This window comes from Hemitrygon akajei, chromosome 11, assembly GCF_048418815.1.
Source record: "Hemitrygon akajei chromosome 11, sHemAka1.3, whole genome shotgun sequence".
In the NCBI taxonomy this organism is placed as follows: Eukaryota; Metazoa; Chordata; class Chondrichthyes; order Myliobatiformes; family Dasyatidae; genus Hemitrygon; species Hemitrygon akajei.
In genome coordinates this window covers 42,643,577-42,661,238 of record NC_133134.1, presented here as the reverse complement: position 1 = coordinate 42,661,238, position 17,662 = coordinate 42,643,577, and the positions used below count along the sequence as shown (strand labels likewise).

General features: G+C 38.0%; 1 protein-coding gene across 1 annotated transcript in view; it reads left to right on the top strand.

Annotated features, from left to right (window-relative positions):
• meiob (meiosis specific with OB-fold) overlaps positions 1 to 17,662 on the top strand; it is a 60,477-nt gene that overhangs the window by 24,325 nt on the left and 18,490 nt on the right. Inside the window, exons 6-12 of the mRNA XM_073060718.1 lie at positions 6,538 to 6,733; positions 9,070 to 9,170; positions 9,917 to 9,969; positions 10,063 to 10,158; positions 11,158 to 11,250; positions 15,366 to 15,519; positions 17,024 to 17,213. Of these exons, the coding sequence (XP_072916819.1) occupies positions 6,538 to 6,733; positions 9,070 to 9,170; positions 9,917 to 9,969; positions 10,063 to 10,158; positions 11,158 to 11,250; positions 15,366 to 15,519; positions 17,024 to 17,213 (883 nt within the window). The remainder of the gene's footprint in view (positions 1 to 6,537; positions 6,734 to 9,069; positions 9,171 to 9,916; positions 9,970 to 10,062; positions 10,159 to 11,157; positions 11,251 to 15,365; positions 15,520 to 17,023; positions 17,214 to 17,662) is intronic.

Here is a 17,662-nt window from a genome sequence, read left to right as displayed (position 1 = left end):
AATACTTTTCTTGAAGCTTAAGCTGGGACGATGGTCCACTTTGATATCCACAATAAATGAGTGGAAACCAGTATAGTGCATTGCCAGTCATTATTTTCCAAAGGGGATGCAAAATGTGTTTGACTGGACCAGCAACATACATTCCATAATACTATAAGACCATAAGACATAGATGCAGAATTAGGCCATTTGGCCCATCGAGTCCACTCTGCCATTCAATCATGGCTAATCCTTTTTTCTCCACCTTAGCCCTCCTCTCAACCTCTCCCCGTAATCTTTGTTACCATGTCCAATCAAGAACCTATCAAGCTCTGCCTTAAGTACATTCAACTCTCTGATTTAAATGGATGCCCCTCTGCCTTGAGACTGTGTCCTCTTGTCCTAGACTCTCCCACCTTGGGAAACATCCTTTCCACATCTACTCTATGTAAGCCTTTCAACATTTGGAAGGTTTCAATGAAATCCCCCCGTATCCTTCTGAATTCCAGTGAGTACAGACCCAGAGCTACCAAATGTTCCTCGTATGATAACCCTTTCATTCCCAGAATCATCCTTGTGAACCTCCTCTGAACACACTCTAATGCTTTTCTTAGATGAGGAGCCCAAAACTGTTCACAATACTCAAGGTGAAGTCTCACCAGTGCCTTATAGAGCCTCAGCATCACATCCCTGCTCTTGTATTCTCAACCTATTGAAATGAATGCTAACATTACATTTGCCTTCCTCATTACCGACTCTACCTTTAACTTTTAGGTTGTTCTGCACAAAGACTCACAAGTCCCTTTGCATCTCAGATTTTTGGATTTTTCTCCCTGTTTAGAAAATAGTCTGCACATTTATTTCTACTACCAAGTACATGACTACTGTATGCATTTTACAACATTGTATTTCATTTACAACTCTCTTGCCCATTCTCCTAATCTGTCTAAGTCCTTCTGCAAACTGTCTGTTTCCTCAACACTACCTACCCCTCCACCAATCTTTGTATCATCTGCAAACTTGGCAACAAAGCCATATATTCCATCATCAAAATCATTGATATACGGCATAAAAAGAAGCAGTCCCAACACTGACCCCTGCAGACCACCACTACTCACTGGCAGCCAACCAGAGAAGGATCCTTTTATTCCCACTCGCTGCCTCCTACCAATCAGTTAATGCTCTAACCATGCCAGTTAACTTCCTGTGTTAATGTGCCAGCAGCAATAGACCATGGACTCAGTTTTAATGTTAAACAACTATATTCAGTATCTACCCAAAATACAGACAATTAAACAAATTACTCCCCTAAACAAAAATTAACAGTGCTATGCATTTTGTAGCTCACAAACGGTGTCAGGTTTGGGAACAGTTCTTCTCAAACCTTACTCAAACACAGTCCCAGAAATGGCAATCCAGATGATTCCAGAAATCCACGGGAAACAGGTGAGGGAAAGAAACCTGTAAATCCACGCTAAGATGACGCGAGGCGGTGATCACGGAAATTCCAGAGTATCCACGCTTGAAAAACAAGATAGCAGTCACAGCAGATTCCAGACATTGAGTAGTGTTCTAAAATCCACCTAGGGATATTACAAGGTGACAGTCATAGAATGAATATTCCTTAACACAAGTGGTAGCCACCTAACACGCCTGAATCCATGTATGGGTTAACAAAAAGTGGTCTCCACAGGAATATTCCAGAAATCCAAGTATGGATCATGTAAAGTGACAGTCATATATCCAATATGCACTGTGTGCTGCTAATTATCACAATCCTCTGGACATGGAGAATGATTAGATTCATCCACTACTGCAACGAACTCTTCAACTATCTCCACCCAGCTCGCTGTCCTGCTGGTACCTCGCAGTCTGCTGTTCCTTCTCCGCTGAATGTCCCAGAAACCTGTCCCCATCTTGTTATATTGACGTCATCCACCTGTCCAGGTGCTTAAAATGATGCAGTAAAATAAATGTTGACACATAACACCTGTAATAAATTGGTTCTTAAATTTGTAAGCAGCGTCGTATGTGGCACTTTGCCAAAGGCCTTCTGAAAGTCCAAATATTCAACATCCACTGCATCCCCTTTATCTATCCTACACGTAATCTCCTCAAAGAATTCTAACAGATTTGTCAGGCAGGATTTTCCCTTAACGAAAGCATGCTGACCTTGTTCTATCTTGTCCTGTGTCACCTAGTACTCCATAACCTCATCCTTAACAATTGACTCCAACATCTTCCCAACCACAGAGGTCAGGCTAATTGGTCTATAATTTCCTTTCTGCTGCCTTCCTTTTTTAAAGAGTGGTGTGACATTTGCAGTTTTCTAATTCTCTGACACCATGCCAGAGTCCAATGATTTTTGAAAGATCTTTACTAATACCTTCACAATTTCTACTGCCACCTCTTTCAGAACCCTAGGGCAGTTCATCTGGTCTGGGTGACTTGTATATCCTTACATTTTTCTGCTTTTTGAGCACCTCCTCCCTTGTAATAGTAACTGCACTTCTCTTTCCTCACACCCTGCAACAACTGACACACTGCTAGTGTCTTCCACAGTGAAGTTCATCTGCCATCTCTTTGTCCCCCATTATTATTTCTCTGGCCTCATTTTCTGGTGTTCCTATATCCACTCTTATCTCTTTTATTTTTTACATACTTGAAAAACTTTTGATATTGTTTGCTAGCTTGCTTTCGTATTTCATCTTTCCCTCCGAATGATTCTTTTAGTTGTTCTCTATAGGCCCACTCCTCTGTCTTCCCGCTAATTTTTGCTTTGTTGTATGCCCTCTCTTTTGCTTTTATATTAGCTTTGACTTCCTTTGTCAGTCACAGTTATACTATTTTGCTGTTTCAGTATTTCTTTGTTTTTGGAATGCATCTATCCTGCACCTTCCTCATTTTCCCCAGAAACTCACACCATTGCTGCTCTGCTGTTATCCCTGCTGGCATCTCCTTCCAATCTACTTTGGCCAACTCCTCTCTCATACCATTATAATTTCCTTTACTCTACTGAAATACTGCTCTGTCAGAAGTTACTTTCTCCCTATCAAATTTCAAATTGAACTCGCATATTGTGATCACTGCCCCCTAAGAGTTTTTTTTTACCTTAAGCTCCCTAATCACCTCTGGTTCATTACATAACACTGAATCCAGTATAGCAGATCTCCTAGTAGGCTCAATGAAAAACTGCTCTAAAAAGCCACCTCATAGGCAGTCGACAAACTCACTCTCCTGAGGTCCGTTTCCAACCTGATTTTCCCAATCGACCTGTATATTGAAATCTCCCATGACTCTCATAACATTACCCTTTTGGCACTCCTTTTCTATTTCCTGTTGTAATCTGTGGTCCACATCCCAGCAACTGTTGGGAGACCTGTATATAACTGCCATCAGGGTCCTTTTATTCTTGCAGTTTCTTAACAAACAAGGATTCAACATATTCCAATCCTATGTCACATCTTTCTACTGATTTGATGTCATTCTTCACCAGCAGAGCAACACCACCCCTCCTCCCCCCCCTGCCCCCCCGCCGACCTTCCTATCCTTCCGATACAACATGTAAGCTTGAACATTCAGCTCCCAACTACAGCCATCTTTCAGCCACAATTCAGTCAACAAGACCATCTACCTTATTTCTTATACTCCGTACATTGAGATATAACACTTTGTGTGCTGTCTTTGCTACCCTTTTTGCTACTACATCCCTAATGCACTGATACTCACCCTGCTGGCTGCAATTATGTCCTATCATCTACCTGTCTTTGCTGACAGTCTGACTGCAAGCTATCTTTGCTTTTTTTCTACCATCAGTCCTATCATGAGTCCTTTCACACCAGTTCCCACCCTCCACCAGGTTAATTTAAACCCTCGCTAACAGCTCTAAGAGGCCTATCCATGAGAATATTAGTTCCCCTTGGGTTCAGGTGCAACCCGTCACTTTTGAACAGGTCATATCTTCCCCAGAAGAGATTCCAATGATCTAAGAACCTGAAGCCCTGCCCCCTGCACCAGCTTCTCAGCCACACATTGATTTGCCAGATCATCCTGTTCTACTCTCACTGGCACATGGCATAAGCAGCAATCCAGAAATTACTACCCAGGAGATCCTGCTTCTCAGCTGTCTACCTAGCTCTCTAAATTCTCTTTTCAGGACCTCTTCTTTACTATTTCATTGGTACCAATAAGTGCCAAGACATCTGGCTGCTCTCCCTCCCTCTCCAAATGTTTTGGGATGCAATCTGAGGTGTCCCTGACCCTGGCACCCGGAAGGAACATACCATCCATGTGTCTCATTCACATCCACAGAATCTTCAGTCTGTTTCCCTAATATATTGAGTCCCCTATCACTACCACTTCCTTCTCTCACTTCCCCTTCTGCACCACGGACCCCTGCTCAGTGCCATTAACCCGGTCTCTGTGGCATTTCCCTGGAAGGTCATCTCCCACAACAGTAGCCAAAGCAGTACACTTATTATTGAGGGGAATGGCCACAGGGGTGCTTTGTGCTAACTGCCTATTCACATTTCCATTTCCAGGCAGTCACCCAGCTACTTGCCTTCTGTAACTTCGAGGTAACTACTTCCCTGGAACTCTCATCGATTGCAACCTCACTCTCCCATACAAGCCAATGGTCATCCAGCTGCTGCTCCAGATCTTTAACATGGTCTTCAAGGAGCTGGATGAACTTCACGCAGATATAGTTCCCTGGGACACTCTGGGTCTCCCAGGACTCCAACATTCGGCATGAAGAACACACAACAGCCATTTATGTTCAAATTATACTTGGGCTGATCATCAAATTCGGTGTAACTCAAATTTGAAATAATGCTGAGAGCAGGTGCCAAGTCAATTGTGATATAGATGTATATGTGAAGCTTACAAAAATTAAAGAAATACACATTGTGAGATACTGACAAAGTGAGGTGAGAGGAAATAACAAGTCTGATAAGGCCCTAGAAACTACATCTGATATCACTTTCTTATTAGCTGTATGCAACTGAATATTGACTTAACCTTGAGTAAGTTGCATGTGTGAGTCTTTCAGGTCAAATCATGAAATTTGGCAGGGCCATGTGTCTTGAGTCACAGGCACATTTCCAAAATATCCAAGCAATAATTCGTATATAGTATAGGGGAATCTATCATTAGGAATGATATTGGATGCTCCTAAAACAATGTGGTCATAAGCTCATAGTATAAATCCATGAGCTCTGGTGGTAAATAAAATCTTGACCTAAACCTTTTGCCCCATCCATCTGCTCTGTACCAACCCCTGAGTCCTCACTCCAACCCCAAATCTATCATTCCCCTTCCATGACTTACAGGTAGTTTCCTCATTCCTTCCCTCAACAAATACTGCATTCTATCATATGTGGGAAAATAAATCCCTCCCTACCATTGAGCACATCTACAAGGAGCGCTGTCATAGGAAAGCAACATGCATCATCACAGACCCTCACCATTCAGTCCATGCTCTCTTCTCACTGCTGCAATCAGGAAGGAAGTACAGGAGTCTTAGGTCCCACACCACAAGGCTCAGGAACAGTTATTACCCCTCAATCATTGGGCTCCTGAACCAGAGTAAATAATTTCACTCACCCCAACACTGAACTGATTTCACAACCTATGGACTCACTTTCAAGGACTCTACAATTCATGTTTTCAATATTTATTATTTATTTATTGTTACTATCTTGCTTTTTTTTTGAATTTGCACAATTTGTTGTTTTTTGCACATTGGTTGCTTGTCCGTCTTGGTGTGCAGTTTTTCATTGATTCTGTTGTGTTTCTTTGTACTTACTGTGAATGCCTGCAAGAAAAAGAAATCTCAGGGTAGCATATGGTGATATGTATGTACTTTGATAATAAATTTACTTTGAACTTCGAACTTCATTCCCATATAAAATATTGACCTAATTTCACTTTGCCATCTCTCCATGGTGCTTCCTATACTCCGCACTTAGTTCTTCATGTTGGCTATCATACTAATTCACCCCGCTCCTGAACTACTGCTATCCTTGCCCCCTGGCTGTTGCCCAACTTAATGTCATCCTTAATTTGCCAGTTTCCCCCACTCAAGTGCTCTACTTCACAAGACCACTCTGCCAATGATGTAAGTTAAGCTTTAATGGTCTTGTAAGTATATTCTCAAGTCGACTAACCAAGGTCTTGGGCCTTAGCCAGAAGTGAATTATGATATGGTGAGGCAATAACTTAACAAGTCATTTCACTGTATGCTTCTATGCATGTGTGTTAAATAAGTGAATCTGAAGTCTTTGTGCATTACATTAACATCATTCCAACATACATGACTACAGTTTACTTTATGTTCATTTAATGACCATTAAAGTAGTGCTGAAATGTAAAGTTAATCATTTTTCAACAATGGGGTTTTACAGATTTATAACATGTGTAAGTTAATCAGAATAAATAGAATTGACTTTTTTCCCAATGCAGTGTTATTACAGAATAATTTTGAAATTTATGCTTAGAAGTTCTTTTTTCTCTACAGATAAATATCTGACATTAACGTTGTTTGTGTTTCATATTTAGTTGCTATAAACTTCTGGTCAGTGAGAACTTTTCAACAGTCAAGATATGTCATGATCTAGAGATTGAAACTAGGCTTCTTGCCTTGTTGCATTTACCTGTGAAAAACCACCAGGATTACTATTCTCTTGGAGATATCGTCCATAATGGGCAAAGCCTAAATGGATGCCTTATCAATATTCTAGCTTCAGTCAGATCGGTGGGTTTCTTGTAACTGAATCAAAACACCTATATTTTTCTTGTGATGTACAGCAGAATAAGTTCACTAATGTGTCATTCCATACAAATTTATTATAAGAAAACTTTGCATTAAAATTCATCACTCCAGTTGACAGTACATATCATGTGGTTATACTCATAGCAATGTTGTACTTCCCCTTTCATTGATGTCAGTGGTATAAATTTCATAGAAAGAACACTATTTGCTGATGGGTATACACAGAGAATTTAGCCACAAGCCAGGGATGAACTTCTAAGTGATTTTTTTTATAGGTCTGAAACTTCCCAAAATTTATGCTGTTTACATTAGTAGCACCCTAGATGAAAAATTCAATCATATAGCACCTTGTTTTTGACCACTGTGCAACAACATTTACATGTTTTATGCATTAATGACACAAATACAGAAGTTCAATCTGTCACTTCCATGCACTATATACACAAATGCATATAGGAAACTATTGGAGAATTTAAAGCTGAAAACATATTTTTCTGGTTTTAAAAGCACGATGGGAACCAGATTTTTGTAGTCCTCTATTTTCTGAAGCAGTTCTGTTTAAAATGGTATTCATCTATAATTACAGTAGCTACTGCAGTGTCTATCTATAGTTTGTGAGCCACCTGTGGACACAGGAAGTTGCTGCAGATTGTGCCTGACTTTGTTTGTGGTGCACATGCTATCTTCAAACTAAAACAGCACCCATAAGCTGCTAGAGAAACTCAGAAAGACAGGCAGCATCTTGGAGAGGACAAAGCAGTCATTTTCAGACCAAGACCTTTCATTAGTCCTGATGAAGGATCTTGGCTTGAACCATTGACTGTTTATTCCCCTCAATAGTTGCTGACTGACTTTTTCAGGTTCTTTAGCACTTTGTATGTTGCTCAGGATTTCTGGCATCTGAAAAATCTCTTGTGTTTTTGATTTTCATATAATTATCTCTTTACTTTGAGTGATTCTTTGATGGTCCTGTTGGAGAAGCATTGGAACAGAGTCGACATTGCCATAAATCATATATAACAGGGGTTTTCACTGCTTGTATCCTCTGATACTAGCAGTGAACCTCATAGTTACTCTCTGCATGTCTTACACCTGAAAACTTCTATAATTAATCACATCATTCCAAGCAGAATTGAACATGGTATCTATTTGATACCTGATTAGCACCCTGTCCAATTTTAGTTTTGATAAAAATGATAAAAATTTAGTTTTATCATAGAGGGTTAATGATAATTCCTCTATCATTAACCAAGGAATCCATGTACCCCAGGTTGGGAATCCCTGTTATAGAAGAAACGAAAGATGGTCTGGATTCTGTGTTCTTACTTTCAATTCCCTGAAGAGCAATGTATCTGCAAGGGAAGTTTTCCATTTATGCCATGCTCCAATGACCAAACTAATTCACCTGTAAAAAATCAATGTCACTATCACTCTGCTCATGCCAGCCACCACATCATTCCAAATGGTGGTGATTGATGATCGTATATATCTCATTTTGCTGCACATTGTAGCATTAGGAAGGCTACTGATGCTCTTACTCAAGTAAAAGAGTTTGACTGAACAATGATCAGCAAAGAAAATAAGAACATGGATTGTGAATATTTCATAATTCCCTAAATTTACAGTAATAATATGGTATATTTGCGTGGTGTTTCATGATCCCCATGAGAACCTAACGTTGGACAATAAGTGCACAACTATAGCAAGAAATTTCTCATGATTGGCATCATGTATTCAAGGAGCTTGCTTGGCTCTTCCATTAGGAAGCTACTCGACCTCGTAAGATTCTCCAGCAGATTATTACCCTATAAGTAGGACAGTTAGTGCAGACAACCAAGGACAAATTATGTTTACAATTAACTTCCATTTTTATCCAGATATTATTTTAAGCTACACAGTTATCTGAATGTTTCTCCCAGTTCTAACTAAGCTGCGTTTTGTAGTGTCTAGTTATATTCCTTTTTCAATTGGAACTCTTTCTATGTATCCATATATACTTTAGCTGCACTTCATAAATCAGAAGAAGCAGCAAAGCAAGAACTCATCCTGTCAACTGTCTCTGAACTAAAGAGCTTGTCTAAGCATATTTACATATCAGTAATTGATGTATTTATTACTGTGATATAATAGATTAATCTTGGTTTTAAGCAAAGCCTCAGGAAATATGCTAAAATAAAATCCAATTTAAAGTTGAGATCTTCAATTTAAGTAAGAATAAACATTCAAAGAATATCATTTTGATATTAATTTCTTGATATTTATATTGGAGTGTATGACATTATATCAGTTTAACATTTAGCAAAATTCTTTTGTTTAAGGTAGGGGAGCAGAAGCTTTTTACCACAGCTGACAAAAGAAAAGGACAACGTTGTGAAGTAAAACTATTTGATGAAACTGTACCTTCATTTTTAATGAACTGGTCAGTATATATGTAAATGTTTCAGTAAATTTATACGTTTGGAAGCTTCTAATCTTGAATCATAACAATAATTAGAATGGGTTATAAAATCTATTTCATTTCAGGCTATTAATCTCACAGAGGTGAATATTCTACTATTACTGCTGACAATCATTCAGTATTTATCAATTACACAAAGTACTTAAAAATTCTTAATTTTCATGTATGCTTTTGTACTTCTGTCCTACTACATAGTGTTATATAATACCTTATTTGTTCTGTACCCTCTCTTAACACCCCTTTGAGGTTGAAAAATCCTTCCCTATAAATTTAATCCTTTGTATTCTCTGCTACTAGTAGTGAACCTCATAGTTACTCTCTGCATGTCTTACAACTGAAAATTTCTATGATTAATCACATTACTCCAAGCAGAACTGAACATGGTATCTATTTGATACCTGATTAGCACCTTGTCCAATTTTACTATTACTGTGGAGTATTTATGTCTGATTGTTTTGCAGTATTTTTTGTTTTATTTCAAGATTCCTGTACTTTTGATACTTTTTTGCCGTACAACATTGAGAATTTTTGTACAATTCCTATTGAACTAAAGAATACTGTGAGAATTTAGGATAATATTTCAAATCACAATATTTAAAATATCAAGCCTAATAGTTCTGGAACATGAAAGAAAACATAGCTTTCACAAATATAAACATTCAGTTACGTGTTCAATATCTAAATGACTATATTTGCGATTCTCTCAGCTGGGATAATGAATCTATACGGCTTGCACAGACATGGATACCCCGGGAAACAGGTACAATATATGCTAATTTGATTGAAGTATATCAGAATGCCTGCAGAATGCCTTAACACTTTTCATAAGTTAAATGTTCTTTATCTTGTACAGTACTCTTTATAGCTGATGTACGAGTCAACTATGATAATTTTCGCAACAGCATGACTGCCACAGTGATTGCTAAAACTATCATTACAACAAATCCTGGTAAGTATCTTTTTAAAAGCTTTAGTGTCAAAACCAAAAAATTATGAGTATCTGAAATCTGCATTGCACAGTTGAAACTGTCCTCATAGACCTTCATTTCCTACCTGCTTTACCCAGTGTCAATGTCCCTAGCATACACAATTTATCATACACAGGAGGAATTAGGACATTTAAAGGGATTCATTTGGATTCAGAATTTATTGAGACTGAAAGATAAGAATAGAAATGCTTGGCAGTTGAAACATGTCTGGAAAGAGAAAAGAGTTAATGCTTTATGCCAAAGACCTTTCTTAAGATCATCAGCCCAAAATGACCAGCTGAGAATCTCCAGCATAATGTTTCAGATTTCTTCACAAATCAGAAAATGCAGCACAGGCAGGTGGTCTTTTCAGAAGTTGTTGAACCTACTAAATCAGATCACCTTAACATATTAACTAAATAGGTGAGGGTCACAGTGCTTCTGTAGTACCTTTGAATTATATCAGGAAGTGGAAGCAGATATTTGCCAACTAAGTACACACCACTACTTTTGTGACAGAGCAGAAGAATTCTGTTCAAGGAGCTGGGTGGTAATCTGGTTTGCCTTTAGTAGAAGGTAGCTGGAGAAGTGAACGTGTGGATGTAATCGTAGGGTGTACTTCATGAAGTTCAACATGTGAATCCTGAACTTTTCATAACAAAAATATTCATTATCTGCTGACCATACTAGTTGAATAAGGCAGATAATGAATTTCTAGCTGGTTTGTTTTAAATTTCTTTCAGTTATTTTAATTGTTTAAGTACATTTTCCCAGTTAATCTAAAAATAATTTAATTTTTATTCAATCAGCTACCATCATTCTGCGTTTCATCAAGAAATTAGAAGATTATGTTTATACCTATGTGTGTTGTGGTTGGATTAAATTATCAACGATTGTATAATCAAAATCTTTATCATGAATAATTAGATAATTATATGTATTAATGCAGAATTTTGTCTTTATGCTTTGGAAATGTAAAGACACAAAGGAGGCCAATCTCTTGTTCAATTTTGCCAAAGATTATGCAGGAAATGATGATGAAGATTCTGAACAAACTAATGAGTTAATGAACTGTAAGTCTCTGAGTTTTATATTTTAAGTATAATTTAATTTAGCTGCTACATTACTTGTGGGCTAAAAAAATGAACCAAATTAATAAACATAGCTTATCAATTCTTCCACATATGAAGTAAAATCTTTGTTTAAAGTATTAACTAAGATTTCAAGATTAGAAATTTTTTATATTCTAAGGAACATTATTTTTTATCAACTTCACAATTTTAACAATCTTAACTAAGTTTTAACTTTGCCACCAGAATATTTGTCATTCTATGTGGCATTTATTTCTTTGAAGAGCATCGAAGTCATAGTATATCAAACAAAATATGATATGCCCTCTAATATTGTACAGTCAAGTAGAAATGATTATGGAAAACAAGTTAATGATGATTCAAAGTTTATCTGATAAAATGTTTGGGACTTTTTAATGAGAAGCACTGTGGCACAGCCATCTCACAACTCTATTAATTTGGCTTCAATTTTGGACTCTGGTGCTGTTTGTCTGTGGAGTTTACATGTTCTTCCTGAGGTTACGTGAGTTTCTCTTCAGTGCCCAGTTTCCTCTCATATCCTAAAAAATTGCTAGTTGATAGTTGAATTGGTTTCTGTAAATTATTGAGTGTAGTAATCAGGTAAGGAAGAATCAGGGTGGAGTTGATTGACAGATAAAGGAGAATAGTCTACATGGAAACAAGTGGGGGGATGAGGTTGATTTGAACAGTTGAACAGATTTGATGTTCTATGTAGTCGGGAAATATGAGAAATAATAACAAAATACAGAGGTATAATTTGAAAGTTTGCAGATGATACGAAGTTTTAGTGTTGGTGATAGTGAAGAGGGTAATATTACGGGAAAAGAATGATATTGTCCAGATGATAAAATCGACAGACCAAAGACAGAAAAAAACTTAATCCTGATAAATGTGAGGTGCTTCAGTAGGTGGCAAACTCTCTGAGCAAAGGGTAGGACATACTTAATGAATGGTAAGACATCAGACTGTTAAAGAACAAGAGGAAATTTGTTTATAAATCTGAGGATGCTTGAATGTAATGGCATAAATGAATAAGGTGTTAAAGAAGCTAAACAGGTTACTTGACTTCTATAGTAGAGAGGTTATGGTACGACTTAATAAATAAGCTCATAGATTAGTTACTCAGTGTTCCTCTGAAGAAGGACACAATTCCACTGGAAAACTTAAATCTAGGCTACAACCTGATTGGGTAAACATAGAAACATAGAAAACCTACATCACAATACAGGCCCATCGGCCCACAATGCTGTGCCAAACTTTAGAAATTACCTGGGGTTACCCATAGCTCTCTATTTTTCTAAGGTCCATGTACCTATCCGGGAGTCTGTTAAAAGACCCTATCGTATCCGTCTCCACCACCGTCACTGGCAGCCCATTCCACGCACTCACCACCCTCTGCGTTTATATAAAAAAAAAACTTACCCCGACATCTCCTCTGTACCTACTTCCTAGCACCTTAAAACTGTGTCCTCTCATGTTAGCCATTTCAACCCTGGGAAAAAGCCTCTGACTATCCACACGGTCAATGCCTGTCATCATCTTATACACTTCTATCAGGTCACCTCTCATCCTCCGCCAATCCAAGGAGAAAAGGCTGAGTTCACTCAACCTTTTCTCATAAGGCGTGCTCCCCAATCCAGGCAACATCCTTGTAAATCTCCTCTGCACCCTTTCTGTAGTTTCCACACCCTTCCTATAGTGAGGTGACCAGACCAAGTGGTGTTTGACCGGGGTCCTATATAGCTGTAACATTACCACTCTCCTCTTAAACTCAATCCCTTGGTTGATGAAGGCCAATGCACCGTATGCCTTCTTAACTACAGAGTCAACCTGCGCTGCAGCTTTGAGTATCCTATGGACTCAGACCCCAAGATCCCTCTGATCCTCCACAATACCAAAAGTCTTACCATTAATAATATATTTTGCCATCATGTTTGACCTACCAAAATGAACCACCTCGCACTTATCTGGGTTGAACACCATCTGCCGTTTCTTAGCCCAGTTTTGCATCCTATTGATGTCCCGCTATAACCTCTGACAGCCCTCTACATCACCCACAACACCCCCAACCTTTGCGTCATCAGCAAATTTACTAACCCATCCCTCCACTTCTTCATCCAGGTCATTTATAAAAATCACGAAGAGTAGGGTTTCCAGAACAGATCCCTGAGGCACTCCACTGGTCACTGATCTCCATGCAGAATATGACCCATCTACAACCACTCTTTGCCTTCTATGGGCAAGCCAATTCTGGATCCACAAAGCAAGATCCCCTTGGATCCCATGCCTCCTTACTTTCTCAATAAGCCTTGCATGGGGTACCTTATCAAATGCCTTGCTGAAATCCATATACACTACATCTACTGCTCTACCTTCATCAAAGTGTTTAGTCACATCCTGAAAAAATTCAATCAAGCTCATAAGGCACAACCTGCCTTTAACAAAGCATGCTGGCTATTCCTAATCATATTATACCTCTCCAAATGTTCATAAATCCTGCCTCTCAGGATCTTTTTCATCAACTTACCAACCAATGAAATAAGACTCACTGGTCTATAATTTCTTGGGCTATCTCTACTCCCTTTTTTTTTCTTTCTCCCTTTCTTGAATAAGGGAACAACATCTGCAGCCTTCTAACCCTTCGGAACCTCTCCTGTCTCCATTGATGATGCAAAGATCATTGCTAGTGGCTCAGCAGTCTCCTCCATCGCCTACCACAGCAGCCCGGAGTTCATCTTGTCTGGTCCCAGAGGCTTATCCAACTTGATGCTTTCCAAAAGCTCCAGCACATCCTCTTTCTTAATGTTTATATGCTCAAGATCTGCAATCCGCTGTAAATCATCCCTACAATTGCCAAGACCCTTTATCAGGGAGTAGAGCTGTGGTAAACTGATCCATTTGAGCTTGCCCAACTGCAGTCGCATTTAAGAAAGGCATTGTCTAATTTCTGTTTGTAGCAATTCCAGTAAGATGGCTGTGTTATAAACATAGCAGCTTCTATGGGGTCAACCAAAAATGTTATTGTCTTTTTAAAATGTATTTCTTAAGACCTGCTGGACATTAAGAATTCAATGTACTGCAGAGGTATCCCCATCAGCGCGTTGCTCGTTGGTGGAGAAACTGAAGGAGCTGGACTTGGTGCAAATAGTGCTGCTCCCTGCAGCAGAAAGGCGTCAGAGGACTTAGTGCACAAAAGTTGAGTGCAGTCTAAAGCAAGAGATCATCTAAGTCACCGTTCCTGTGATTGCAAGACCCTGCTGAACATTGTTAATGTGGAATGCTGCAAATTCGATTCACTGATTTATTATCAGATGGTGAGGGAGCTGTGTGGTCTCATTCATAGCGAGAACTAGGTTTTGAGCCGCAGTGTTACCTGTTTACAGCCTCCTAGGAAAGTGACGTTTCAGTTGGTGCACTCCACTGGAGGCGGTGTGGCACAGCATCCAAGCAGGAGTCAGTGCTGTCCCCCAGGGTTTGTTCGGCAGAAAACAAGCTAATTACTGTTTGACTGGTGATTGCTGCAACATTCCTGGACTCGGTCTTGGATTATGTTTGTTTATGTGACTGTATTTTACTGATATCTAATATGCACTTGCTATCTTGTATGTGCTGTATGTGCCTTGTGACTGTTGATACTATGTTTTGTACCTTAACCCTGGAGTAACACTGTTTCATTTGGGTGTATTCATGGGTATTCATGTTGGTTGAATGACAATAAACTTGAACGTGAATTATTATGATGGTGATGCCAACCAAGGTGAAAGCTTCTAACATGTATTCCTTATTAAGATATTAGAAGTTTTTTGTCAATAAGTAACACCAATCTTTTTGAGACAGACCTAATTCCATTCAGAGGTTGTACTAGATTATCAAAATCCATTTATCAAAGCAAAATCATTAATTCCCTATTTTATCAAAAGATTTCTTGTTGTACATAACAGAAAAAATCACAACTTTTTATTTCACCTTTGGAGTAAATTAAGTGGACAGCTGACATTTTTCCTTTTTACATATTTCATTTATGTAGCAGGGAATAATTTATTACATTTTGAAACTACTCAACCCACACTTTACGTATTTTCATTGTATCTTTCCAGTAAATTCTATTGTGGATGTGTTCACAGTGCAGCAGTTCAAAAATAAAGCTATAGACCATGGTGGCAAATCAGAACCTGTTTACGGAATTATGTATGCTTACATTACAATGTTTAATGTTGATTCTGACAATTCAAAGATAATAAAATCCAGATGGTAAGAATGATAATTTTATTCAATTGTAAATTTATTCATTAGAGTTAGAGGTACATTTTTCTGTGTTTTGTAATAATCTAAGTATATAATATGCTTTGTACATAGTGGGGAGTAATAGTTTCTGTCAGTAGATTTCTAGAGAAAACATTCTGGAAGATCTTGCTATAGCTCTTTGATTCTGAGTCTTTGCTTGCTTCAGGCACAGTTCACGTTTTCATGTTACAGGATGTATCCTACAGAATCATTTTTAAATCATAGAATTTCAGGTAAGGTTGTATAATATTGGATTATCAGAGTTCTTGAGCATCAATCCAGAGTTTGTATACGAACTTGGATGCTTAAGAAATTAAATTTAACTGAGGTTACCTTATGGTTCACTATCGTCTTTCAGGTTAGGGAATAAGTTATCCTTGTATGTGATTATGTACTCACCAAAGCATTAGTGCACAACTGCCTCAAAGGCAGGTAGAGGTGAACTGTAGATGCCTGAATTTTATAATAACATTTATACCCTGTCAACAATTTATTTTAAATTAGAGTTGACGTGAATTACAAAGGGACCCACCTAGTTCATACAGCTACCTAAAGGGCAGTGATTTCAGTGCTATCTCCTTACTCTTTTCCCTGTTTCCTTTACTCTCCAATTTAAATAAACACTCAGTAGCCACTGTATTAGGTACTTCCTGTTGTTTACAACAATGCAAACCAATTTGGTAGAAGGTTACTTCCTGTACCTGATAAAGTGGCCACTGAATGTATGTTCATGGTCTTCTGCTGCTGTAGCCCATCTACTTCAATGTCTCTTCAGCACACCACTGCTGTACCGTGTGGTTATCTGAATTACTGTTTCCCTCCTGTCAGCTTGAACCAATATGACCATTCTCCTCTGATCTCTCTCATTAACAAGTTCTCAAACCGAACTGCTGCTCACTGGGTTTTTTTTTTGTTCTTCACACTATTTTCTAAACTCTAGAGATTGTTGTGTGTGAAAATCTCAGAACAGTTTCTGAGATGCTTAAACCACCCCATCTGGCACCAACAATTATTCCACAGTCAAAATCACTTAGATCACAGTTTTTTCCCAGTTTGATGTTTGGTCTTAACAACAGCTGATCCTCTGGACCATTTCTGCAAACATTGAGTTGCTGCCACATGATTGGCTGATAGATATTTGCATTAATAAGCAGGCATACATGTGTACCTATGAAAGTCATTGAGTGTATATTCCTTTGTATGCTGCTATGTTCAGTTGTTTTTATGTTAGTGATTCAATGCTTTATAAGTTAACCTCTAACTGTATGAAGAAGGGTAAACTCTTAGTAATGCAGAGTTGCATTTTTTAAATATTATTAAAATTCATTTATGGTAAGAAAGGGAAACAAGAAGTGGCTGAGGATAATAGTGATTTTTTAAAAAGTGTAAGCATCTGAAGATGTACTAATTACAAAGTTCCAAAAACATTCAATGAAGATTTTAAAATACATCAATTTTATGTTTATTGTAGTGGTAGGTGCAGAGTTTTGATCGATATTGGTTCAAACGTATGTACAAATCCCTCTTGTTCATTTGGCGCAATGAACTCTTCAAGTATCATTACCAATTTTGAATTCTGGGTGGATGTGTCAGACCACACAGGCACTCTTCCGTCATGTAACTTAATGGGAAGTACAGCTGAAAAAACTCTTGGTTACACTGTAAGTATTTAGTACTTTGTATTTTTAGGTTAAAGTTGCAGTATAAGAACTATAAATGTAATAGCTACTGTATTTTCAAGAGTGCTCTATTCTACAACACACATGATAAGCTTTTATTATATTTGACTTCTATGCTGTGGAAAATATAATGTAAGTGTTAAGAAAGCGTACCGACTTTCCTTCATTGTACATTGATATTAAATGATTAATTTGCTTTCTCATCACTCTAAGTGCTGTATATTTATGCATGGTTCATTTAAAAGTTAAATTTAATGTTTATCATTTGTTCCAAAATATTACATGAGCTTGTAATATTTCAGGATTTTTCTTACAACATCAAAAGAATGGCTGCACAGGTTAAGAAGGTATATGGCATGCTTGCCTTTATTATCGAGGCATTGAGTTCAAAAGTCAGGAAGTTATGTTGCAGTTTCATAAAGCTCTAGTTA